Below are 27,716 nucleotides of genomic sequence, written 5' to 3'. Positions count from 1 at the left end.
TTCTGCAAGGTTTGGTTTTGTTCCTCCTGTAGATTAGCTATGGGTCTGTGCATGTGCATTTGACAGCAAAGGAGGAGTGGTATTTTACTCATGTAGATCAGCTATTCAACTGGTTAACATTCTTTTGGAATTTGGAGATAAAAGGCAATGTAAAAACATTTTCAATGTATTGTCATAAAACCCTTTAATGTTTTTATCTGTAAAAAATATCCAATCTAGTATCAGTTTCAGAAATACTTCACTGCTCAGTTTCCCAATATTGAAGAGGTACCACAGAGCAAAATAATTCTAAATTGTAATCATCCCAATGTTATAGTTTAAAACCTGTGGGATCTGGGGCGCCTGGGTGGCTCAGTCAGTTAAGCAGCTGCCTTCAGCTCAGGCCATTAACTCTGGGTCCCCCCAGACTCCAGCATCTGGCTCCCTGCTCAGCAGGGAGTCTGCTTCTCCCTCTCCCCCGCCCCTCCCTCTGCTCATGCTCTCTCTCTCACTCCGCACTCTCTCTCTCTTTCAAATAAATAAAAACCTTTTTTAAAAAATAAATAAAAATAAAAAATAATAAAACCTGTGGGATCCACCATATTTTTTTTTAAGATTTATTTATTTACTTATTCAGAGAGAGCAAAAGAGAGGCAGAGACACAGGCAGAGAGAGAAGCAGGCTCCATGCAGGGAGCCCAACGTGGGACTCGATCCTGGGTCTCCAGGATCACACCCCGGGCCGCAGGCAGTGCTAAGCCACTGCACCACCAGGGCTGCCCTCCACCATATTGCATCAATCTGAGTTTTGGAGGCCTTCAGAGGAGAAACCAGAATATGAATTGGGCCTTATTTGACCAGGAAGTCAGGATATAAACTGACACTCTGTCAGCCAGATTCTGCATGATAAAGTCATCCAGCCACTGTCCACAGACTCCAGAAATGAAGGAGGGAGGTGGGGCTGACCAGAGAGCCCTGGGTGACTGTGAGAGGAGGCAGAGGTTCAGCTGGCAGTGCCACCTGGCAGAGGCTGTAGGTCACTGGAGGCAGTGAGCGCATCGGGCTGAAGGGACTGGGGTACAGCTGTCCACAGGCCTGTCCACTGACTTTGGAGACTCCACTAGGCCATAGGCGCAAAGAGAAAGGAGAACAGAAGGGTCACAGGCAGGACAAAACATTATGCAAGACTTCTGCGCACGTGAACAGAAATGCTGGGGAACTTCGTGGGAGTAGCCAGGGCAAAATAAGTTGAAAGTAACTTAAAAAAAAAGTTTTGGCTCTCGAAAATGAGATCCTTAACTGTGTCATCCAACGTGAATATAAGAAACTTGTTTTGGGGCGTCTGGGTGGCTCAGTCGGTTAAGCATCTGCCTTCAGCTCAGGTCATGATCTCAGGGTCCTGGGATCAAGTGGGAAGCCTACTTCTCCCTCTCCCTGCTCCCTGCTTGAGTGCTCACAGGCTCTCTCTCTCTCTAATAAATAAATCTTTTTCAAAAAATAAGCAGAAATAGCTGGAGACAGAAAATAAAGGCATTCTCTCAGTCTCCCTACACAACCTTGAATGAATTGATACTAAGATATCACTGAGCACAAAACAAGAATGTTCTTTCCTTGGCATCGCCACCACAGCAGGACATTCCCACACTCCCTTCAGATTTCGATGATATCACCAGCTGTCTAACTGGTCTTCCTCCAAACCATTCTGCCCATAGCTGCCTGGATAATCTTTCTCAACATCTATAACCACCTACCCTCACTAGGTAAAAGAGTAGCATTCAACAGGACAGTTTCTTCTTCCCCAAAGGGCTGTCCTATCATTTGTAGGTAGTCAGTTGTTTTCATCTGCTCGACGTCTTTTCTTTTGGGAAGTTTCCTGCCTTCCTGTGTTTCCTGTTTCTTCATGTGTTTCAGGAGGGCTTCTGGGAAAGGACAGGATAAGCTGGGTCAGAGTCTCTCCTGAGAGTGAGAGACTCTTGAGTAAGTTACGTGAGGTTCAAAGGCCATAGGAGCAGAATGCCTGGAAGGCCCAGCTGTGGAAAGCAAGTCCACAAGCTCTGCTACCAGGTCCTCAGAGGGGCCTCTGGCCCCATGCGTCTCAAGACTTGCTTCCATCAGCTAACCAATTTCTCCCCAGTTGTATTAGTTTCCTAGAGCTGCCAAAACAAATTCCCACACACTGGATGGCTTAAATATTTATTCTCTCAGAGTTCTGGAGGCTAGAAGTCCAAAATCACGCTGTTAGCTGGGCCATGCCAGGGAGGAACACTTCCTTGCCTCTTCTGTTGACTCCTAGCATTCTGTGGCATTTCTTGGCTTATTGCTACATCACTCCACACAGCCTCTAGCATCACATGGCCTTCTTCCCTGTATGTCTGGATCCAAATCCTCCTCTTTTTTCTCTTATAAAAACACCAGTATTTGGATTTAGGGCCCACCTGAATCCAGTGTGACTTCGTCCTAACTTAATTACATCTGCAAAGACTCTATTTCCAAATGAAGTCACATTCTGAGGTTCCAGGTAAACATGAATTTCAAGGGAACACTACTCAACCCACTATGCCAATAAGCCTTCTAGCTGAAGCTAACAGATACAGTTTTGGGTAGAAGTGACCCTTCCTCCTTTTCACCCCTATTGTACCTGGTTCTTCTATCACACTATCTATCTGCCTATAGGCCCACTGACTGATGGCAGGAACTGTATTTTACCACAGGGTCTGTCTCAAACTGATACTTTCACATGTTTGATTAAGGAAGAGTAAATGAAGGTGCTCTATTCAAAGTATTTGTGAGACCTATACTGTGTCAGATACCAATGAGCCAAGAGAGCTAAGAAAAGTAAAAAGAAGGAAGCTATAGTTCTTTGACTAAGAAATCAGGCTCCACATTGCTATTGGATTTTAATCTGTTGGAGTCACTATTTATTTTACTTGTATATTTTAAGAAAAACTTTCCAACACTCCGAAATAAGGGGGAAAAATACTGTGTGACCTTTCAATGTCATATTCCAACACTATCTAATAAGCCCATTCCAGAGTATTCTGATGCTCTAGGGCTGCCCTGTCAATATGCTGGCCACTAGCCACATGCACCTACTAAAATTTAAATTTTGATTACTTAAATTAAAAATTGGGATGCCTGGGTGGCTCAGCAGTTGAGCGAGACCCTTTAGCTTAGGGCGTGATCCCGGAGTCCCGGGATCAAGTCCCAAGTTGGGCTTCCTGCATGGAGCCTGCTTCTCCCTCTGCCTGTGTCTCTGCCTCTATCTGTGTGTCTCACATGAATAAATAAATAAATAAAATCTTTTTTAAAAAAATTAAATAAAAAATTAATTTCCTTAGTTGCCCTAGCCACCTTTCAAGTCATCAATAGCTACATGTGACTTATGGGTACCACACTGAACAACACAGAAGAGACCATACCATCATCTCAGAAATCTATATTGGACAATACTATTCTAGGGAAATGTAACTTTATATATTCACTGCTTATTAAGGTTCAAATTCTGAAAAGCTAGGTCTTGCGGTAGGCAGTCTCTAGAAGCTGGAAAAGGCAATGAAAGGGACTGTCCCCTGGAGTCTCCAGAAGGAACATGGCCCTGCTCACACCATGATTTTAACCCAGTGCAACTCATTTTGGATATATGAACTCCAGACTGTTATTTTAAGCTCTCTAGTTTATGGTAATTCTTTGTACCAGCAATAGGAAACTAGTACAGGTACTAACTTGCAGAAGATTGATAAATTGCAAATGATTTCTGTATAGTTGAAAAAAAAACTCTGAAGGTTTTACTTTTTTCACCCTGTAAGACTTTAACCAGTTTTGTTTTGGTTTTGGCTTTTGATTGGGAGGGGAGGGGGCTTAGTCTAATTGTGCAATCTTACTATCTTATTCTGACATTCTTTTTTTCTTTTTAAAGATTTTATTTATTTATTTATGAGAGGCACAGAGAGAGAGAGAGAAGAGAGAAAGAGAGAGAGAGGCAGAGACACAGGCAGAAGGAGAAGCAGGCTCCATGCTGGGAACCCAACGTGGGACTCGATCCCAGGTCTCCAGGATCACACCCGGGGCTGAAGGTGGCACTAAACCTCTGAGCCACCCGGGCTGCCCTCTTTTTAAATATTTTATTTATTTATTTGAGAGAGAGACAGAGAGAGAATGAGCAGGGAGGAGGAGCAGAGGGAAAGGGAGAAGCAGACTCCCCGCTGAGCAGGGAACCTGACACAGGGCTCTATACCAGGACCCTAAGACCATGACCTGTGTGGGAGGCAGACACTTAACCCACTGAGCCACCTAGCTGCCACTGACATTCTTTTTTTCCATATCGGTTTCTTATTACTTCCTTCAAACTTGCTTTATCATCCTGGCTCTCTCATTGACTACATCTGACGCTTGCTTGCTATATATAATAATAGTCATGGTTTAATATTTTAAAAGTTACATGCTGATGTGCATCTACAGACATAAGACTTTGAGATTTTTCAAAAGTCAAAAGAGCCGACACATTTATACAATGGTAATCTGTTGAACAGTTAGTTTACAATTTAAATGAATACACTTCATATTCTACAATAAATATAATTTGTAACCAGTAGACAATTACATTCCAGGAAGAGGATATGAAGAACTTTGTCTTGGGGCACAGTGGCTGGCTCAAACAGTAAAGCATGTGACTCTTGATCTTGGGGTCATGAGTTCAAGCCCCCTGTTGGGCATAGAGTTTACTTTTTAAGAAAAGTCTATAGTCTTTCTCAAAGAGAGTAAATAAATCTTTCTTGGTGGACTGGTATTAAAAAAAAAATTTCATCTTAACTTCAAACAAATAACCCAATGTAATTAACATTAAATGTATAACTAAGAATGGATATAACTAAGAACAAACTTCTTCCTTCTTTTAGCAAATAAAACAGAAATAGAACCTATATCCATTTCAGTAAGAACTTTTCCCACCTGTCTGGTCTCTTCGTACGTTGTGCTCAGGAAACTACTGGAATATAAATGTTCTCCAAGGCTTATAGAGACTAGTACATTGAAAATGCTAAGTACTTGATTTTTTTTCCTCCCTTAGGCCTTTCAAACACCATTGTGACCAATGGTTATTTATATATATATATATATTTTTTTTTGGTTATTTATATTTTTAATGAAAGACTAGATGAATCACAGTTTGGAGCTTATTATTTTAAATTCTATCATCTCTCCTCAACAATCCATAAAAATTGAGGCGATAGAATGTATACACAAAAATAACCCCTCAACCACACACACACACACAAAAAGAAAAAACAAAGCCCCTGTCCTCTCTCTCTCTCCCTAGCCCTGACATTCTTCTCCCCATGCCATTCCATCCTCCACCTGGAGGAAGCAGAGGTAGACATGTCAGAATCAGCTAAGAAGCTTTTTCAAAATTCCCATACCCACACCTACCCTATCCTGATATACCACCCCAAATAGGAATTCCCAGAATCTGTGTAGTTTAAAAATCTATAGGAGGAAGAAGAAGAAAAGTAAGAGTATATAAAACACAGGTTATAGGAGGGTATATCGAGTTAGATAAAGTAGAATCCAATAGGGTTTTACTTTTTAGCCCACCATGGCTGTTTCAACCGAGAGTGACCTTTCTAAAATGCTGACAGTCCACTGGTGTCATACTGTGATAATCTCCAGTGGTCTCCACCACTGATCAGATTGTCACATACTGTCAAATACAGCAACTGACAGGCCCTTGGAGTAAATATCTGCAGCTTCCACCAGACCTCCACTAGGCCAAGCATCTTGCATGCTAGGTTCATAATGAGTAGATACGACACTCTAAATAAAATCTTTAAAAAATTTTTTTAAATGCTTAAGAAACCAATTTTGAAGTGCAGATTCATGATATGGAGTCTTCAAATGTAAACTAACTACACCTATGACACAAACTGACTATATCTGGGGCATAGATAAAAGTTAAATATGCTTAGAAATGCACAATGAGTAAAAGAGTATCTCATCTGATAAGTTGGCATTAGATCATCATAGGTCGTCCATAAGCTTTTTTTGGAAGAATAATAATTATATTTAGCTTCCTTTGAAAGCAAAACAGCCCTACTTCCTCACAAAGTTTATGTGAAGAATTCTGAAATCCATGTGAAAATATTTTGGGTTTTTTGGGTTTTTTTTTCAGTTTTTAAAGATTTTATTTATTTATTCATGAAAGACACACAGGAGAAAGGCAGAGACACAGGCAGAGGGAGAAGCAGGCTCCATGAAGGGAGCCCAACTCGGGACTTGATCCCAGGTCTCCAGGATCATGTCCTGGGCTGAAGGCGGAGCTAAACCACTGAGCCACCAGGGCTGCCCATAAAAATATTTTGTAAATAATATCTTCTCTAAATGTAAGGTCTACAATGACCACTCTACTACTAATCATAACAGTAGTACATACCAATAGTAACAGTAGTCGTTCTTGCTACCAGTAGTGTGGCTGCTGCTGCTATTACTACTATGACTAACACCAATAATAAAGCAGCAACTAATTTCTATTCAGTTTAGTTGCTTTCTCATTTTAGGCTAGTAACTTTATACCATACATAGGCCCCTAAAAAATGAAATTTGGGTTTATAAAAAGAAAGCAAAGAAAGGTGGCCATCTAAATATGCCAGGCAACAGTTCAACATACATTAGATATAATTTTCTAACAGAGATGTTTAGATTTAGATCATCAGCAAGATTTTCTTGTTCTTTAAATGAATTTTAATATATTAAGAGATAAGAATCAATAAGTAATAAACAGCCGTTCCTAAATAATCCTGTAACTAACAGTTATACTATATGCCATCACAGGTAACCTTGTTGTTTGTTTCCCTTTAAATAAATGCCTTGAATGTTAATAACTTAGAATGTAGATATTATGGTCATCCAAAATATTACTTACTTGGCAAGTTCCCTCAAACTATTTTCTGAATAAATATTTGACAGGAGCAAAGAGTTTTAACCTTAACCTATCATCATTCCTATGTGGAGAGAGAGCTTGAATGCCAAGTTTCTTGAATCTCTAAGCCTCAAAAATCTAAATAATAGAGTCTGTTTCAAGAGGAGAAATAAATATCTTAAAAGAATAACTTGTTTACCAAATTTTATTAAAATGTTCAGGTAATTAGCAATGCTTTTTTATAATCTTGATTTTAACAAATATTACTAATAATAAATATTCTTCTTTAATAGTAAATATTCTTAATAGCCAAATAAATAAAATCATTCTATACAGCAAATGAAAGCAATTGTATATATGAGGTATGCCTGGCTGCTAGCTCAGTCAGTAGAACATGCAACTTGATTTCAGAGTCCTGAGTTTGAGTCCCACCTTGGGTTTAGAGATTACTTTAAAAAAAATTTTTTTTAATGGTATATATGAGATACGTAGCAACTATTTGACGCATTTTCATCTAAAATGAAATTATTTGAAAGCTCACTGCACCTCAACACTTTTTCATTGTAAAAATCTTGTGGAGCCTGTAAAAATACTTCTAGCTACACACACATACATACATTCATATGTACATATGAGTACGTATATATATGTGTGTGTAAACATATATATACATGATACAATATTTAAGCCAGGTTCATAAGATATGCTACAATCTTCTATCCAAAGCATAGGAATATAAATACTTTTCCCACTAATTTTTAGGGAAAGCAATGTTCTTTCTGAAACAGCCTCTCAGCATCTTCCTAATTTTTGGAATAAATCCTATTGTTACTTGCCCTGCAAAAAGAAACACTTATCTATTTCCACCACCAAAGTTAAAAGTAATATCAAATTCACATGTTGCACATCTTTCATCAAAGTAGGTCAAAAATTTAGATCCAAAAATACTATGGGGAACTTGCAACAATGGCAGAATGAAGATGTCAGCAAATCCTCTCTCCAAAACCAGTGATAAAACCGGGTAAAATTATCCAAAACTACCATTTCAAGACTGTAGAATAATCAAAGACCAACAACAAATTGACAAGTGTCTATTCATGAAAAACTATTACACTTCAAATAAGAACACGAGGTTGGTGGCACCTCCTGTGGAAATCAAGGAAATAAAAAACAAAATCAAAAGAGAAAAATCAATAAAACCAAAAGATTTTGTTTCTTTGAAAACTTCAACCAAACTGATAAACCATTAGCTATTCTGACTCAGAAAAGAGAAGACACAAATTTTCAAAGAATGAAACAAAAGACATTACAACTAAATTTACAGATATCAAGAGGATTATAAAAGATTATGAACAACTAATTGTATGCTAACAAATTAGACAATTTAGACAAAATAATAAATTCCTAGAGAGACACAAAGTACCCAAGCAGACTCATGAGGAAATAGAAAATCTGAAAAGATCTATAACAAGTAAAGGAACTAAATTACTGATTAAAAATCTTCCCAGAGAGGAAAACCCAAGCCTATATGGCTTCACAGATAAATTATATCAAATGCTTCAGAAAGAAATAATACCAACCCTACACAGTGTTATAAAGACTACCAGGAGGGATTACTGAGATATTTTCATTCATGAAATAAATCTTCATTTAAAGCAGGAAACTCGGGGACACCTGGCTGGCTCAGTCAATAGAGCATGTGACTTGATCTCAAGGTCATGAGTTCCAGCCCCATGTTGGTGTGGAGCCTACTTACAAATAGATGGATGGAGAAACAGCTGGATCAATCAATCAATCAATAGATTGATAGATAAATAAAAAATAGGGAACCAAAACTGGCCTAGCAACGATGGAAAAAATTTCAAAAATACTTTTATCATAAGACACTGCCTTGAATGTTGTTAATATTTTACCAAAACCTTTTTTATTTACATGCTGGAGTTCACAAGGTTAGCCATTACAGAATTCTTAACTGAGCACAGAAAGTCTGAGTAACAAAATCCTGCTTAGCACTAACAAAACAAAAGGCAATTTAAGGTGGGTTTGTCTTATGAGGCATTTCCTCAAAGATCTGATTTATCCCTCTTCTCAAGCTCATTAACTTTAAGCTCCTTAACTTTAAAATTAACACTGTAACCTCCTTAAACTGTTAACACTAGTACAGCTTTTATCAGGTGGGGCATGTAGTATATTGTTGGAAACTCCAGTCAGTTTAAGGATACCAATAACAAGTCTACAAAAAGATATGGAACCCCAGGAAGGGTCTTAGCTGTCATGTAAAGCATCAGTACTTACACTTTACAGAGAGGTTAAGGGACTCAAGTAAAATCTCAAAAACAGCCAGGGACGAGATTCGTCCTTTAAAGTCTATATTCCAGCATTGCTATAAGAAATCAGCTCAACCTTCCTTGTCACCCTTCTTTCTCCTTCATGGGAAATACTAGCTTTATCAAACTCATTCCATACTTACTAACACATATTGCTTGCCATACATGGAGGCACCACTAAAATGAGTAAGAAATTGCCTTTGCCATCAACATTTTCAGTATAGGATAAAGGGTAAGACAATCGTAAATACAAAGTAGATGAAATACCAGAAAGAAAATACAAAGTTCAGAAAAAGGAATGTGTTCACATTGGCTTCAGTGACTAAGAACAGCTTAAGGGAGGGGTAATATTTGAGATAAGGCTTGAAACAATAAATAGGATTTTGACAGTAAAAAATGAGAAGGACATCTCAGTCTGACTAAAGCATAGAGTTCAGGTGTTTGGAACCTTTTCTGCCCTAATATGGTCTATAGCCATTTCCTTTGCAAGCCCACGGTATCTACTCCCATGGGCACACCTGAAAGCATAGATAAAATAGGCTGCCTGCCATATACAATTCCCAATGACCCCCATCCCCAACCACCACCACTTCTAGGAACACATATTAGAATGCAAATAAGTGAGAATGATCTTATAAGAGATAATCTTCAATCTGCTTTAATTTTTAAAAGAAAATCACTTGCTGGGGCGCCTGGGTGGCTCAGTAGGTTGGGTGTTTTGACTCTTGATATCTACTCAGGTCATGATCTCAGGGTCTTAGGATCAAGCCACACATAGGTTCCACGCTCAATAGGGAGTCTGCTCGAGAATTTTCTCTCTCCTTCCCTCCTGCCCCTTTCCCCATTCTCTCTTTCTACAAATAAACAACTCTTTTTAAAAAATGAAAATCATTTGCTAAATTTAATACAGTTTTTAGTCAAAAATTGCTTGCTATATACCCCACAATGGAGGGCAATAACAGATTAAGAACTACCAATGAGACGGGAAGTAAAGGTGAGAAACATTGGCCAAAACTATCCCTGGGTGATCTGGAATACAAACCAAGGTATTTAAACAGTGAAGAAAAATGATTCAGGCTGCATTTGGGAAGGTTACTCTGGAAGTGTGGAGAAAGGGATAGCAGTTAGGAAGTTATTGCAAAGTCCCAGTTACTTAGGGGAAATAGAAGTCTAGATGAAGATGATACTGAAAAAAAGTGATGGAATTGAGAAATGTGACAAATATAGATGATAAGCTTTGTGAGGTCAGCGGTCTAACTTGTCACCTCTGTACCTCTCGTGGTCTTTAGTTCCATAACTATTTGTTGAATGGATAAATAAGATCTTGGTGGCAAGGCAGTCATGCTATAGTGGTGCAGCCAGACTGCCTGAGTTCAAATGAAGCTCTTCAATTTACTACTTCTGTGACCGTGGGTTAGTTACTTGAGCTCTCTATGCCTCAGCCTTCTAGTCTATTAAATGGAGCAAATAATAGTTCCTAGATCATAAATTAGTTTTGAGGATTAAATAAGGTGAAGTGCTTAGAAGAATACACGATACATGTATCTGCCACATGAAAGTCGCTCTTATTTTTATTGGTAAAACACTGTATCTTTAACAGAACTTCTGAAGTGAGAAGAACAGCCTTGGGGTAAGAGGAAGAGTAATCAATAGTAAGAAGAGTGTTTAATTTGGCATTTAGGGAGGTACCAAAGAGTGGGGCTTGGGGACTTGGGAAAAAGGGTTAGACTTAGAAATCTGACTCTTGACACTTCTCCATTCTACCCGCAGTCCTCCCATCTCCCACCAAGATCCTGTCACACTAGCCTCTTTCAGATCCTCCAACAGGTCAGGGTTTTCCAACCTCAGGACTTTCCCACTGCTATTCCCTCAGTGTGGAAGGGCTTAGAGCCTAGACTTAACAAATATTTAATGATTCAATAGAATTTGTCCCACTTTTAAAAATTAAATCACTAGGAATATCTGAGACTGTCATGTAAGAAAGCATGATGGGAGAAAAAAAGGTTTGAGCACGAAAAAGAGGTGGCAGCAATTACAAAGGAGTATCAGGAAGGCAACCGGAACAAAGTTGTAAGGACATGCGTAATGCCCTAAGTGCTCAGAGGAGGATAGAACGGTGAGGACTGAAAGATCACTGGATTTGGCAATCATTTCAGAAAAGAACTCTTGAGAAAGTAATTTTCCAAACAGTTGTGAGAGGATGGGGGCAGGTCAGATAAAATAAATCAAATAAAAACTAATTTACCGGGCAGGCCGGGGGGGCTCAGCAGTTTAGTGCCTGCCTTCAGCCCAGGGCGGGACCCTGGAGTCCCGGGATCGAGTCCCACGTTGGGCTCCCTGCGTGGAGCTTGCTTCTCCCTCTGCCTCTCTCTCTGTGTGTGTGTCTCTCATGAATAAATGTATTAAAAAAAAAAAACTAATTTACCAAAAACGTGTAAGGAAGAGAAGCAGAGTCCAGGGAAGGTGACCTGTAGAAACAAACTCGGGAGTTTGTGGGGTTTTGGTGTTTGTTGTTTTCGAGGCAAATGACTAATGCAAACAGGAGATAAAAACACGAGGCTAGATCTTGGGAGACGTCGTACATCCGTTTGTACAGTGCTTCTGGCACTTATTGCCTCGCCCCCAGCTCCCTAATGATACAGCCCCTAACTCGGTGGTTCTCAAAGTGTAGATGAGATCATCAGCATCACATGGAACTTGCTGTTAAAGTCCCGCTACAGGGACGCCTGGGCGGCTCAGCGGTTGGGTGTCTGCTCTGGCTCAGGACGTGGTCCCGGGGTCGAGTCCCGCGTCGGGCTCCCTGCAGGGAGCCTGCTCCTCCCTCTGCCTGTGTCTCTGCCATTCTCTCTCTGTCATGAATAAATAAATAAAATCTTAAAAAAATAATAAAATAGAAATAAAGCCCCATCTTCTGTGCTGGTGATCTGGCCCAGGAAGCCGTGTTTTTAAGTGTCCTGGGGGGAGGGGGGATCTGACGCTCTCCAGGTGCCCGAAAGCACGACACTCAGCAGAAAACGACAAAGGCCGCCGCCTGGAGCAGAGGCCGCAGGAGGAGGGCAGGGTCTTCCTCGGGGGCCCTCCGTCAGGGCCTCCCTCGCTCCTGGGAGCCGCGGGCCACGGCCCACCCGGCCAGCACCGCCGAGCGAACGCCACCGAGGCCCGCGGGCGCGGAGGTCAGCGGGGGTCAGCGGAGCAGCCCCCGGCCCGACTCCGCCACTGCCCAGGACGGGTCGGAGCGCGCCCGGCCCCCGGGCTCCACTTCCGACTCGAGGGGGAGGGGCTCCGGGCGGACGCGCCCAAGTCCATCGGGCCCGGCGGGGGGGGCGCCGGGGTATCTGCTCCCGCAGCCGCTCCAAGCGCTAGGAGGGCCGCGTGGGGCGGAGACGGAAGAAAGACCGGCTCGTCCAGGATAAGCTCCCGGAAAGCCTGGAACCCAAGAAAGGCGCAGAGAAGCCTCGACACCCCCGCTCCATCCCCTTGCCCGCTTTCCCACCCCCGAGCCCCAAGGAATGCGCGAGGCGGAGGCTCGAGGCCGCGACCGCGAGGGACGCGGGGGTGGACGCCCCGAGGAAGAAATCTCGCGATAGGAGGCTGGCCGGGGCGGGGGTGACACCTCTTCCCTCCTCCTCGCGTTAGTTCCGGTCGCAGAGGAGACACCGCCGCAGTTGCCGCCACATCGGGGATTTCTGGCTCTTTTCTCTTCGCCTTAAATTCGGTGAGGCGCGACGCCCGCTCGTCCCTGGCCGCGGCCGGGGCCCCTCGTCGGCGGCCCGGGGCGGGCGGCGGGGCGGGGGCGAGCGGAGGCCGCCGCAGGAGGCCAGGCCGGATGCGGGGCCTGGATTCGAGCCGCCGCCTCAGCCGCCTCAGCCGCCTCAGCCGCCTCAGCAGGGAGGTCGACGGGTTGCGGCCCGGAGCGGAACGGGGGGCCCGGCTGTGCGCCGCGAGGCCAGGGACCGCGCCCGCCCCGGCTGCCGCCCTGCGCCGCCTGGGTAACAAAGCCGCTGCGGCCTCTGTTGGGTGATGTACGCGTGGGGGGTCCTGGCGGGCGGGGCGGAGGCGCCGCCACCACCTCTGCGGCCGCCTCCGCCGCCGCTGCTTTCGCTGGAGGGCGGGCGGATGTACGGGGCGGCCGGGCCCCCGGCGCGGAGCGCCTCGGCGCCTGTGGTGCGCGCGTTGCGGCGGCCGCCACCGCCGGCGACCGGGTCAGTGGGGAAGGGGCCGCGGGCGGGGAGCAGCCCCTACGGCGGCCCGCGGTGGCCACGGGCGGCCGGGGTGGGGGCGGATTATCGCGTTCGCGCGGCCGGCGCGGGAAGGGCGTGGAGGGAGAGACACGTGCCCGGGGAGGAGACGTGGGCCGCGGGGCCCGGGCACAGGAGGCTGGGCCTGCCGTCCGCTCGCCGTGCGCGCCGGGGTGCTGCGGGCCCCTCTGGGGGACCGACTCCGCTTCTGACGGGGTCTGAAAACTGACGTGCACGGGTTGGATCCCTCCTGACCGTGGAGGTCGTCTCCTTTAGCCTTCCCGGATGCTTAGAGGTAGGGGACTCTGTAGAGGAGGGAGGAGGAAAGCCAACAATTGTGTTTGTGGTGGGTGATTTGCCACCAGTCGCTACGGGGCTGTAAGGCCCTCTAAAAGTGTACAATCCCATCCCACCTCTCTAAAGGGTTTCTCGTAGGGGAGAAATGCAGCGTTCGAGGTTACAGATCATCCAGGCCCAGGTGATTCATGGTAGTGCCCGGCTGAAAGTGTGTGTGATATTTGACTTCTCTCTGTGAGCAGACCAAGGTTCGATGCTTTGTTTTTAAAAATCAATGTTCCGGCACTGATGTTTTTAAAGCTCTGTTTGTCTTTTCTTAGGGTGTCTTTTATGAATAATCAAAAGCAGCAAAAGCCAACGCTATCAGGCCAGCGTTTTAAAACCAGAAAAAGAGGTAAATATTTATGTTTTAATCTCTCTCTTCAAACTCCCGGAATAACTTTTACATGTTGGTTTCTCTGGGGCGCAGCTGCTTAATAGTAAATTGTAATAGAAAATACCAGAAAGGAACTTGAATTTCTACCTGACTGCCATTTTAGATGTTCCCTTAATATTTGTTTTTTAAGCTTTTAGCTTTTAGTATCAACGTATATATATCTCTTTTTTTTCTTTAAGATTTTATTTATTTATTCATGAGAGACTCAGAGAGAGAGAGAGAGAGAGAGAGAGGCAGAGGCACAGGCAGAGGGAGAAGTAGGCTCTATGCAGGGAGCCCGACTTAGGACTCGATCCCAGGGCCCTAGGATCCCACCCTGGGCTGAAGGTGGCGCTAAACCGCTGAGCCACCGGGGCTGCCCAACATCTATATATCTCTATGCAGGTTACTGAATGGTCTTTTTATTGTGAGAATAAGGTACATTTCTTTTAAATATGGAGTGCATTTTCACTAGCTAAATTTTATCCAAGCAGACTTTTGCTTGAGGAGAAAAAGTCAACTTGTGAAAGGAGAGCTCCTGACATGATTGCTGATTTCTCCCAAACTTTGTGAAGGTTTGTGAGAGAAAAACCAGGCTTCATGTATGGAAGTTAATTATGGTATTGTCTTTTGAAGTTCCATATTTCTCAAAGACTAAAAAAAGTACTAGAATGTTATTAACCGCTTCTATTAGTGGATGGTTAGGTGAATATTAAATTCTGTAGCAAGGCACTATACTAGTGATACAAAGTTAAATGAGCTATGAACTCAGGTATATTTTGCATTAGGCTTAATGCTTTCCCCAAAATCTTTTGATGTTATTGCTCAAAAACCTATTGACCTTATTTTACAGGAAATTTTGAGGAAACTGGGTCAGCTACTGGTTATAAATTGTATTTTTCTACCCTGGCTAACACAGTTTGAGATACATGTTACAGAATCTTGTAATCCCTGATCATAGACTGTCCTCTTACAGTGGGGAGGCTGAAGAGTGATTAGATTCTAGTCTTTGCAGATTTCTTTAGATTTAACCTGGTAAATTTTCTCAAGAGGAGAAACAGAGTTTGGAAACCAAAGCAATTCAGCAGTAATGGAGGAAAGCCTGTATTCTCTTGAGTATGTGGTAGTATCAAGTAGTTTTATTGTTTTTTGTTTTTTTTTTTTTTAAGTAGTTTTATTGTTATTAGCTTCAAGAAGAGCTGCCACTTCCCAGTTCCAGATTGAGATCACTCATGCCCTCCTAGTTCTTGATGATGGGGTGCTGGGTAGCATGAACAATTAATTGGAATTTGCCTGAGACTGAAGATAGTTCCCAGGACATAGGCTATTCAGTGCTAAAACAGGGCAGAGTTGGTCACTCTAGTGCTGTGTGAAAAAGAAGATAGCATCTAACCTAGAGAGGGAGGTCAAACCGTGTCATGGAGTGTGTGATGGCAACCCAGTAAAGGCTGGGTATGCACCTAAGGCCCTGTTAAGTATCAAATGAATGATTTAAACAAACATAGTGTTATGGGCATTTAAAGAAAAGAATAAAGAGTTCCAGTGTTTGGGCAAAAATTCACCCAATAATGAAGTTTACCTGAAATTTAGAGAATGTCCTAAATTTCAGAAAAGCCCAGGGGTGATAGAAGAGCATTCAGGATAGAAATATTCTCCTGGCAGTAGGAACATACTAGCTCGTTTAACTTACCACTTATGAGACTTGTGTGAAAAAATAGTGGAAGAAAAGCCACACAATTCTTGTGACTAGGCTGTCATGCCTTGCATTTGCAGAGTGTATGTTTAGTCTTTTTTCTTGTGTTTGTATTTTCCAGCTGTTGAAATAAATAAGATTGTGCTAAACACGGTTAATTTATTCAGTATTTAACACTTTTCATAAAGTGATGGTTTCTTGGTATTTTGGTAAGCGGTTTAAATGTTGTGGGGTTTCTCCCCCCCCCCCCCCCCCGCCCAGATGAAAAAGAGAGGTTTGACCCTACTCAGTTTCAAGACTGTATTATTCAAGGCTTAACTGAAACTGGTACTGATTTGGAAGCAGTAGCAAAGTTTCTTGATGCTTCTGGAGCAAAACTTGATTACCGCCGATATGCAGAAACACTCTTTGACATTCTGGTGGCCGGCGGAATGCTGGGTAAGTGTCTGGGTTTTGTGGGAAGTGTTATGTATAGAGTTTATGTGGAATCCAGAATATGAACTATTTGAGAATCCTCTCAAATTGGGGTGGCTTTGTTTTTGGCTTTTTACCTCCTTATAATTTTTCCATTTTTTTTCCTCCTAGATTTTAGTAACGTAGCAAACTATTCCATAATCTAGCAAATTATAAAGCCTTGTCTAGCTTTATAGTTGAAATCTTTTACAAAGCCATAACATTTCAGGATGACTTTTCTGATTCTTGTGTCCTTATTGCATCCCCGATCAATAATTTTTCCAGCCTGTGTTTGAACACACCCTGTGTTTGAACACTCTTGAGTTAATGGAGAAACCCTTACCTCTTCTGTCTTACGAAATACTTTTTTTGTATGCTTGAGGACTATTCCTGCACTCTTCAGTACATTAGCCACTACCCGCATGTGGCTATTGATCGCTTGGAAAGTGGGTAATCTAAATTGAGGGTTCTATAAGCATCAAATACACATTGGATTTTAAAGACTTACTATAAAAAAGAACATAAGATCTCTCATTAATATTTTGAATACTGAAATGTTTAAATCAATATTTTTGATATGTTGGGTTAGAGTATATTAAAATTACACCTTTTAATAAAGTTACTAGACATGAAATTAAATCATGTGACTCATGTGTTTCTCTCACACAGCACTGCTCTAACTTACTCCTACCTCCACCCTTAGCAGCTCAGGATATCTTAAGAGAATGTGCCATTTAGCTATATATCTTCAAATGATGATGGTAATTTTATTTCCATAGCTCTTTAAGATATTTCAAAATGTTTTCACAGTGATACTATTTTGACCCTCACAGACAGGCTGATAGAGTCAGAACTCATTTTGTAAGCCTGTAGGGTGGAGGCTTAGAGAGGCATTGGTGACTTACATGAAGTCAAATAATTACTCTGGTGGAACCAAGAAACTTAGGTTCATATGTTCTAATGCTTAGTCAAATGAGTATTTCTTCCACTGTTATCATCATTTTGTAGTAAGAAATATCCATTTTCTTTTTTTTTTCTTTTTAGATTTTATTTAATTATTTGAGAGAGAGCAGAAGTAGGGGGGAGGGGAAGAGGCAGGCTCCCCACTGAGTAGGGAACCCCAGTGTAGGACTCCATAGGACTCCACTCAATCCCAGGATCATGACCTGAGCTGAAGGCAGATGCTTAACCAACTAAGCCACCCAGGTGCCCAGAAATATCCATTTTCTTCTTTCTTTCTTCCTTTCCTCCTTTCTTCCTTCATGAGAGAGAGAGAGTGGCAGAGACCTAGGCAGAGGGAGAAGCAGGTTTCCTGTAAGGAGCCCAATGTGGGACTCCATCCCAGGAACCTGGGATCACACCCTGAGCCAAAGGCAGGTGCTCAACCACTGAGCCACAATTCTTTCTAACACTTTTACTAAAGAAATTTTCAGAGCTGTCCTAGAGAGAATGCTATAATGAATTTCTGGTCTATTACCTGACTTTAGTAATTGTTAACAGTCATACTCTTGCTGTGTCCCAACTGACTTTGCCCCCCCTCCCCAATATTTCAAAGTATATATCAAACATCACTTTATCCGTAAATACTTACAAACATTTGTAAAAGATACAGTTTCTATCCTGTAGGCTTTTACAGTCCAGTCTCTCTGGCAACTTGAAGGGTTGTTTTCTCTATGGGAAGTTACATTATCAAAACCAACCTAGAACATCTCTGCTTGAGTGACAAATTTGATACTGTTGGATGGTTAATGCTACAAGTTTAATTGGGTTGCTGAAGGAGGTTGATTCCCTTAAATTGTTTCACTTTTTATGCTTATTGAACCAACCATGTTCCTACTGAGATACTGACTGCTTTCAGATCATCTTTTAGAATTTTTGTCATTTTATTTTATAATGGGAATCCTTCCAGAAAGTGAGATTGAAACAATTACTAATTGCAAATGAAAGTCACTGCAAATTTTTTGTAATATATACCTTAGCCCCAGGTGGTACACTGGCAGATGACATGATGCGTACAGATGTCTGTGTGTTCGCAGCACAAGAAGACCTAGAGACCATGCAAGCATTTGCTCAGGTAAATGAAATTTTACGTATTTATTGCAGTTAGCTATTATCTATCTGGGAATAGTCTACTTTTAAGAGGTTGAAAATAGGTTTGAAGAAATTTGAACTGAAGGTTTAGAGATACTCTTTGTTGCAATATAATGAAATGTGTTAAGGAAAACAAAGCAGAAAAGATTGAATCATTTTATTTATTTGAGAGCACATGAGAGACGCTGAGCAGAGGAGGGAACACAGAGTGACAAGGGGGTCTTGATCCCAGGACCCTGACTTGAGATCATGACCAGAGCCAAAGTCAAACACTTAAATGACTGAGCCACCCAGGCACCCTGCATATAACTTTTTTTTTTTTTTTTTTGCATATAACTTTTAAAGAAGAATGGGTTATAAGCAGATTAGCTTTCCAATCAAAATTTCATTTGAAGGTTTCATACATAGTTAAGTTTCTGTTATTGCAAGCAAATAATTCAAGTGTATCTAGCCTAGAGATTTGTTATCTGTGTCATTAGGAAAGTAGAACTATATTCTGTGATCTTACTCTGTTAATATCCTACAAATGGTTAGATGACTTGTGTTTAAGCAATAATTAGTCCTTGCTTTAATATTTAGCAATAAAAATCTATTGTGGGGTGGCTTAAGTGTTAGATCAGCATACTGTAGAGTTTGAGAGTTGACAATCTCTTGTAACCTCTTCTCTTCAGTGGAAGGTTTACTTCTTCGATGTTCTAAAGATTCTATGAGATACTCAAATCTTTTAGGAATCTGACATGTATAAATACGAAATTATCATTAAGTTCCTTCACTGTTCTTCATAGGTTTTTAACAAGTTAATCAGGCGCTACAAATACCTGGAGAAAGGTTTTGAAGATGAAGTAAAAAAGGTATGAAGAACAGTATGCTTTGTGGAAACACAGGTTGGGGTCAAAGAGGAGAATGTTGTATCTTAGTCCTGTCACAGATTTGAAATGATTAGCTATTTAGGCCTGAAATGTAGTTTGGGGTGTATCATTTAGTTTAATTTGCTATACACTGTTTCCTCAGCTTTGTGTGCAAGCAAGTGGCAAAAGGTTAAAGATCAAAATGGAGTTTGTTCAAGATAGGGGATAGAGAATCAGAGCTAAGCATATTGTGAAAGAAATTTAGCACACTTGCTGTTGGAGTCTTAGTTATTCTATATATAGGCAGACCAAAAAATCTAGTAATGTTAATAGTAACATCACATTTCAGGTACTATTGTAATTATTAACTCATTTATTTTATTTTTATTTTTATTTTTTTATTAACTCATTTAATACTCCAACTCTGTGAGGCAAGTTTTATTATCCACATTTACTTATGAGGAAACTGAGCCACAGAGGTTAAGTAACTTGCCCAGGATCACTCAGCCAGTATTACAACTGAGATAAAAATTTGAATGGTTAGACCCCAGAGCCCCTACTTTTAACCACTGTAGTTTGTCTTACTACTTCTTTATATATAATGCAATTGCTCTTTTAACCTTTAACTGTTTACTTTTATAGCTGCTGCTGTTCTTAAAGGGCTTTTCAGAGTCGGAGAGGAACAAGCTGGCTATGTTGACTGGTGTTCTTCTGGCTAATGGAACACTTAATGCATCCATTCTTAATAGCCTTTATAATGAGAATTTGGTTAAAGAAGGTAATCAGTCTTTGGTAACGAATTCTCTTTGGTTAGCTGAGAGAGGGGATAGATAAGAGCATGAAAGATGAACTGATAGAAAAGCTAGGATGTTGTTCATATAGATTTGACTTGTATAATTGTCTTTGTTTTTTTTAACCATCCTTAGTTCTAATAAAATTCACTAGGTATTTCATGTATATCTTTGGCTATCTTTAAGCATATAGCAAATGTCCAAAGTTCAAACAAAATGTGGTTATGCATAAAAAGAGAAATGCCAGGGAAACCCAGAAAGATTAATTCCAGTTGGGGGACATGTTAAGCCAAAAAGAAAATAAGGTGTCCCTCTTGTAATTTTCATAGTTAAATAATTTGTTACACTTAAAAAACTAACTTTTTTAAAACTTTTAAAGTACTAAGTACTTAATGTGCCATATTTCTCACAGCCACCCTCTGAAGTGTCAGAACTGTTACTTTCATTTCACACATTCAAAAGGAGTTTAAAAAAAAAAAAACAAAAGGAGTTTAATCACTATAAAAATATATAACTAGCCAATGATAGAGAAATTGGAGTGAAATGGTAAGCAGCTTAGTGGCTGAAGGAAGTTTAGGGATAAAATGAATAATTCTGTGCGTTGAAATGAAGAGATACAGTTGTTGAAATCCGCTTTTGTTAAGTAAGCTCTTTTGTTCTACAGGGGTTTCGGCAGCTTTTGCTGTAAAGCTCTTTAAATCATGGATAAATGAAAAAGATATCAATGCAGTAGCTGCAAGTCTTCGGAAAGTCAGCATGGATAACAGACTGATGGTTTGTAACTTGTTTCATTCTTGCCAACACTTAAAGTGTAATAAGGGAATTTTCTCATTTCTAGTCTGTGAAAAGAGGAAGTGTTTTTCTTGATACGATTAAAGACCATTTAACCAGATTAAGTTCTCCTTTCAGGAACTTTTTCCTGCCAATAAACAAAGCGTTGAACACTTCACAAAGTATTTTACTGAGGCAGGCTTGAAAGAACTTTCAGAATATGTTCGGAATCAACAAACCATAGGAGCTCGAAAGGAACTCCAGAAAGAACTTCAAGAACAGATGTCCCGTGGTGATCCATTTAAGGATGTAAGATACTTTTGTTTAGACCATCTTTATGGTTTCTTTCTGGTGAAGAAAATAAACATTTTCTTGAAGCTTTAAAGTATTTCACCAGAGTGTTTTTTTAATTACTAGCTATAGAATGTTATGTTGGGGCCTTTCATCAGTCTTTTTCATATTTTATATTTAGTGCTTTACTAGTGCCCAGAAATTTCAATACTTGGGGATTTTGTAGGGTGCAAGCCAATAGGTAGATCATCTATTTCCATCTCTGTTCTTTCCTAGGCAGTTTGTCTATGTGTAAATTAAGGTTTGGACTTGAGGTCCATCTTTTCCAGTTTTAAAAGTTCTCTGACTACATGTGGTACACGTGTGGTCAATGCCAGTTGTGTGGAAAGGTGTTTTTATGTATTCATAAAAGGTCTGAGTTTGGTGTGTAGAGTGTACATATCAAAATTGATTTCTTTTACTAAATTTGGATTCTTTTTGCAGATAATTTTGTATGTCAAGGAGGAGATGAAAAAAAACAACATCCCAGAACCCGTTGTCATTGGAATAGTCTGGTCCAGCGTAATGAGCACCGTGGAATGGAACAAAAAGGAGGAGCTTGTAGCCGAGCAAGCCATCAAGCATTTGAAGGTATTAGAATTATGCCTTTGCAAAACATGAGTCTGCTTTTTAAGTGGGGATAAGTAAGCTGTTGTTGTACCTAGAGGATGTATCATATCCTGTGGTTCCTGGGAATAACCACTAGTGAGTCGACAGAGAACTATTTGTGGCAGTTCTCAACTTTTTAAAATTTATTTAAATTCAGTTAATTAACATGTAATATATTGCTGGTTTCAGAGGTAGAGGTCAGTAATAACACCCAATGCTCATTACATTGTATGCCCTCCTCAATGCCCATCACCCAGTTACCCCCCACCCCCTCCCCTCTAGCACCCCTCAGTGTGTTTTCTCTGATTGTCTTATGGATGACTCCCTCTCTGATTTCTTCTTTATTTTTCCCTTTCTTCACGTATGAGTGAGATCATATGGTGATTGTCTTCTCTGATTAACTTATTTCTCTTAGCATAATTTCCTCTAAGAACTTGGTAATCTTTTAAAAAGTCTGACTTTCCTTTGGTTCACAGGTTAAAAACAAATACATGTTTAAAATTAGCATAAGCCTGCAATTTGGTGTTTGCTTTTGAAGGGAATATTGGAAAATAAGAGCACTCCTTTTTTATCTTCTAAATTATTAACATTGTATTGACAGTTGTCTGGATTCCCTGGTGCCATATTGTTTATTTGAGTTACATGCTTTGTAGATTCTTCTCATTTATTTAATAACTTAATTTATTTATTTATTAAGTTTCCACTACACAGAATGTAATTCATAGTGATTTTAAAAGATGTTATTTTCTATATTTTAGGAATTTTGAAATGAAGGGTTATTATAAAAAATAATGAAGTTTTTTTCTCCTTTCCCTTTAAAAGCAATACAGCCCTCTACTTGCTGCCTTTACTACTCAAGGTCAGTCTGAGCTGACTCTGTTATTGAAGATTCAGGAGTATTGCTATGACAACATTCATTTCATGAAAGCCTTCCAGAAAATAGTGGTGCTTTTTTATAAAGGTAATTTAAATTTTGAGTTTTGTGATTAAAAATTCTAGGGGTGCCTGGGTGGCGTAGTCAGTTAAGTGTCTGACTGCTCCAGTCATGAGCTCAGAGTTCTGGGATCAAGCCCCCCATGGGGCTCCATGCTCAGCAGGGAGTCCACTTCTCCATCTCCCTCTCCCCTACCCCATGCTTACGTGTGAGCTCTCTTTTTCTCTCGCAGCTAAATAAAATCTTTTTTTAAAAATCCTAGAATACTCCTTTTAATTCCAATGAGTAGTTGTCTGAACATCAGCTCCATAAAATATTTTACTGTAATCGTAGGATGAAATTGGGTACTTTTTTAGTGCATTAATAGCAGAACATCTCTAAACCTCTTTAATAAGTTAAAACCTAAAACCTTGATGCAGCCTCAAACTTCACCTTCCCTTCTCTACCAGTTCTCTTCCTCAGACACACTCCACATCTCTCTAGTCTTTGGCCCATGACAGATTGACTTCCCTTCACCCTACCCCATTATCCACTATAGACTTTTACTTGTCTTGGAAGATCAGTTCAAAATGTTATTCCCTTTTTCAGCAACTGGTCTAAAGTGGTTAATAAAGATAAGAACTTTGTTGGGAGAGAGTCCTTTGCAATATCTAGTTTACTATGGTTGTTGATAATGTGTTCTTCAGTTCTACATAAATCAGACCAGCTTTGGTCCCAGTAAGTACAGTTTGTGTGCACATGTATTTCCATGACCTAGTTTTCATAAATGATTTTGTTGGTTCTTATATTCTAAACTTAGAACAGAAGCCTATATCCCCAGGGCACCTGGGTGGAAAAAGCCTATATCCCCATTCCCCCCCGCCCCCCAATTTTTTTTTTAAATATTCATGAGACACAGGCAGAGACACAGGCAGAGGGAGAAGCAGCTTTCCCCACAGGGAGCCCGATGCAGAACCAGATCCCGGATGCCAGGATCAGGCCCCTGAGCCAAAGGCAGATGCTCAACCACTGAGCCACCCAGGTGTCCCATAGAAACCTTTATTTAACTAATTTTTCAGTATAGGTTTGTAAAGTACATGGGCTTTTTTTTGTTTTTAGTAAAACCATAGTACCATTTTCACACCTAAAAAATTTAATCAGTCAAATATCCCTGATCATTTGTCAGAAGGTTTCTCAGTCTTGGCACTACTAATATTTTGGGCCATTTAACTCTGGTTGATAACAATCCTATTACTATAGAGTATTCAGTAGCATCCCTCCCCAGTGTAACAACCAAGAATGTCTCTGAACATTGTCTAATGTCCCAGTGGAGGAGGTGTAAATTGCCTTCAGTTGAGAGAATCACTGGTGGTTTAGTAAGTTTTTCCTAGTTGTAGGTTCATATATGGGCAACAAGTTGATAAAACATTTCTTATTATAAGGCTCTTAATTTTATCTTTCCTATTTTTCTTTAAAAATTGAAGAAACCAGTTGGGCCATTTTGAATACAATAGTTTTTACTTAACTTTTCAGTGGGCTCTTTTTTGCTGTGCAGGCATCTGCACTTTAGATGGTTTCTGACTGCCTGAAAACTCCCAAGTGTAATGATTGCTCTCTTTATAGCTGAAGTCCTGAGTGAAGAGCCCATTCTGAAGTGGTATAAAGATGCACATGTTGCCAAGGGGAAAAGTGTCTTCCTTGAGCAAATGAAAAAGTTTGTAGAGTGGCTCAAAAATGCTGAAGAAGGTAAGTCTTTTCCTTGGTGCAGTTTGTTTGGTAAAGTCTGAGAACTAATTTTAATGTGGCCTTTTTTCATTCAGATACTATTTTGTACCTCAAGTACACATTTTTGTTCATTTGTGGTAGACCTACAAATACTCATTTACTTTAAGTCAGGCGGGGAGAATTTGACTTTAAATATTATTTTGATGGCTTAGCCGATATGCTAACATACTTAGGGGAATTGGAAAATTTGAGATTATTTAATATAAACATTTGAGATTTACAAATGAAGGCTTTTGAATATCCCCCCTTATAAGTAGGGAATTATTAATAAAATTTTTAATTGTAATAAAAAGCTTCAAAGTTATAAATGGAAACTTTTGCTTTCTGATATATAATGCTTGGCTGCATTTTTCCCCTTTTCTAGAATCTGAGTCTGAAGCTGAAGAAGGTGACTGAATTTTGAAACTACACCCTCAGTAAAGCAAACAGGAGTTGTAGATAAAATGTCATGTCTCATGTGTCCTGGTTCTTACATCTTCCTACCTCCCTATATCAAGCATGATATAAGGGCTTTCATGGCAAATTTTATTTTAACTGTTTCTATGGTTACTGGAAATGTTGGGTTTAGTTTCTAAAACCATGTTTTAAGTAGCTACAGGAGCTATAGATTTGAATCTAATGTTGCATTAGTCTTTTCAGTTATCTTCTACCTCCTGTATTTTCTACTGTAATAATGTAATTTAAGGCCTTCCACAATGAACAGTTCACTTTATTCCCTGGGTTTTCTATATAAACAGTTTTCAAGATATGATTTGGTTAAAAATAATTTGTTACAAAAATTCTGTTTGCAAATTAAACTGTAAAAGTATCCAAAGTCTCAAAAGGCAATGATTTGTGTGATAATTTGGTATGCCCAAAGCCCTGCTCATCGATGAAAATCTCATATACAGTAATTGAATTCATTAACATGAATCTTGAATATTTGCACCATTGCTTGCATGTTGATATTTTCTTGCATTTTTAAACCCTGGATGTCCTTGAGCTCAATTGTTTGCTCTCTGGTTTTCATTCTTTAGTAAAGCCATGGAGAACAAGCTTGAAAGTGAGTTCTTTGGGAAATTATATGTGGCAGAGGTGGGAAGAAGAAAGTTGAGCTTTTTCCCTTTGAGAAACTTCTGCATTCAGTTTGTGTCTTTCCCAGCAAAACAGATGGATATTCTTTTCATGACAACCATTTTCAAATGTACCTTAGAAATCTTGTCATTTAAAGTATTTTACACTTGTCATGCACTTGGATTGAAAGGAAAGGTTCAAAATAGTATGAGTTAGGGGTGCTCAGCTGACTCAGTCAGTTGGAGCATGCAGTTCTTGATTTCAGAGTTATGAGTTCAAGCCCCACAATGGGTATAGAGATTGCTATTTAAAAAATAAGTTAATGTGCATAAAGGAAATGACTATCCTAAAAACCCAGTTATTAAATATTTAAGTGGTCAGCATGTTCTAATTGAGACTCTAAATGTAACACATTTCCTCTTGGCTTAAGAGTATTTGTTGTAAAGAATGAAGTGCTATGGTAATATACTCCCACTTGATCATACTGGATCAGCTTCATTCTCTCAACATACTTATAGCTCCAGCATCTGGCTATTATTAACATACCCTAGGTGCCATTTTTAAATTGTCATGAGCCAAATATCTCTTCTATATAATTGATCCATTTATTTTAATGGCTGCCTTTTAATTTCCTTTTTTCTTTTCTTGCTGCTACCCACATATATATTTTATATATATATACACACACACATATATATATGTAGTCATTAGAAAAGAAGATATGACCACTTTGGTGGAGATACTTCATGTTAAAAGTGAATGTTTCGAAAGTTTTTTTTTTCCTTGATGAAAGAAACTAACTTGGAATAATGCCCCTTTCAAAGGTGCCATTCTTATGCACCAAGAATTTGGTGTTTAAAAGTTCATCTTGAGGGAAAAACGTGTAATATATAACCTTATAAAGAAGAACATTATAACTGATACCATTGTGAATGGGTTGAAGTTGTTAAATGAATAATTTTGATAAAGTTTTCATGCACAGGCAAAATGTATTCACTAGGTTTCTACATAGTGATCTGCTTTTACTTTGTAATTTGTAGTCCTCAAAAGACTTTTTTTAAAAAATAAAGTCCATCCTTACACTTAGGTTATAGGTCAGTGTTCTTTAATTTTTATATATATATATATATATATATTCCATGTTAATACTTAGGAGTAGCTGTATGTTATGTGTTCAGACGTCTCTACTATGTAAATGTTGAATAATTGTCCTCATCCTTCCACTTCCCAAACTGTAAACACCCATACAGAATTCTGATGTAGTGAAAACTACATTAATACTTCCACAGCCAAACCATTGCATGTTACTGTCGTACAAAGTGTACCCTATTTTATTATATACTGTGTATAGTGAAAGAGTGTGTAGTCTTCCAGAACTACATTATGATCTTTGATCATAATTTTTTTTCTTCATAACAACAAAGTAGTATTTACTTATTATGGTATTACAGTAAATGGTAAGTCACCTGTGACAGTATAGTAGAAAGAAAGGGAATGCTTCCTAAAGACAGCAGATTTTCATTTTGAATTTAAGTGGTAATTTTGGAACTCAGCTGCCAGTGCCCACCTATGGCCTCATATGTAATGCTTAATCTAGATGTTAAAATTGTACTTGTAATTATGATTGGATAAATGCTAGTTGATTTTCCTAACTTGGTGTTAGTTTCTAAGGATAAGTCTCTTTAGTCATAATTAAATGTGCATTTAGAGTTGATTATAGGTTTTTTAATCTTAATTATTTTGGGAGTATTGTCCTAGAGATATTTATTCTGTTCTTATTGAAAACTCCAAACACCAAAAATGCCACAGGATATTTTGACATAGCATAGTGATGGTGGTGCCTAAGAGATGTATCGGCTTTATATGTGAAAAAGAGGAAGGGTGATTTTTCTTTTGGCCCCACTTGGCAATAACATCACCCCAATTGCAAATGCATGACCTAATATTAATGTATCTTTTTAAAGGACCTAATGATATTTCACTGGCGGACATTATCTTTTGTGTATCCATATCCTGAGGCAGTATTTTTTTCTGCCAATCTTAACAGTTGGGCTTTACACTCCAGCCCACCATAGACCACAGACAAATCATTTCCTGTTGGCTTTAAAGGTATTAACAGATTCTTGACTGTAAATGTTATCATAAATAGAATCATTTGGAATCCTAATCTATAAAAATCAATTAAAATCTTACGTGATGGTTTAATTAAAGTTG

General features: G+C 39.8%; 1 protein-coding gene and 1 long non-coding RNA gene across 4 annotated transcripts; one reads left to right on the top strand and one right to left on the bottom strand.

Annotated features, from left to right (window-relative positions):
- Window positions 1-10,761: 10,761 nt before the first annotated feature.
- On the bottom strand, window positions 10,762-13,480 carry LOC140625521 (uncharacterized). The gene is made up of 2 exons (XR_012024851.1): window positions 12,829-13,480; window positions 10,762-12,064 (listed from the first exon to the last, which is right to left on the bottom strand). It is a non-coding gene; the product is annotated as an uncharacterized lncRNA (long non-coding RNA).
- On the top strand, window positions 12,539-26,588 carry BZW1 (basic leucine zipper and W2 domains 1). Of its 3 annotated transcripts, none has more exons than XM_072812844.1 (12): window positions 12,539-12,930; window positions 14,071-14,144; window positions 16,120-16,296; window positions 18,291-18,385; window positions 19,188-19,253; window positions 19,893-20,028; window positions 20,706-20,815; window positions 20,951-21,121; window positions 21,587-21,733; window positions 22,574-22,712; window positions 24,288-24,410; window positions 24,814-26,588. In XM_072812844.1, exons 2-12 carry the CDS (start codon window positions 14,081-14,083, stop codon window positions 24,843-24,845), a joined length of 1,260 nt encoding a protein of 419 aa, XP_072668945.1. In that variant the 5' UTR covers window positions 12,539-12,930; window positions 14,071-14,080; the 3' UTR covers window positions 24,846-26,588. The 3 variants fall into 3 exon arrangements, with proteins under 3 accessions (XP_072668945.1, XP_072668944.1, XP_072668946.1); XM_072812843.1 differs by lacking the exon at window positions 12,539-12,930 and adding an exon at window positions 13,287-13,417; XM_072812845.1 differs by lacking the exon at window positions 12,539-12,930 and adding an exon at window positions 13,703-13,748.
- Window positions 26,589-27,716: the final 1,128 nt, after the last annotated feature.

The sequence above is a fragment of the Canis lupus genome, chromosome 36 (assembly GCF_048164855.1).
Source record: "Canis lupus baileyi chromosome 36, mCanLup2.hap1, whole genome shotgun sequence".
Taxonomy (NCBI): domain Eukaryota; kingdom Metazoa; phylum Chordata; class Mammalia; order Carnivora; family Canidae; genus Canis; species Canis lupus.
This window is presented reverse-complemented; position numbering and strand designations above follow the sequence as displayed.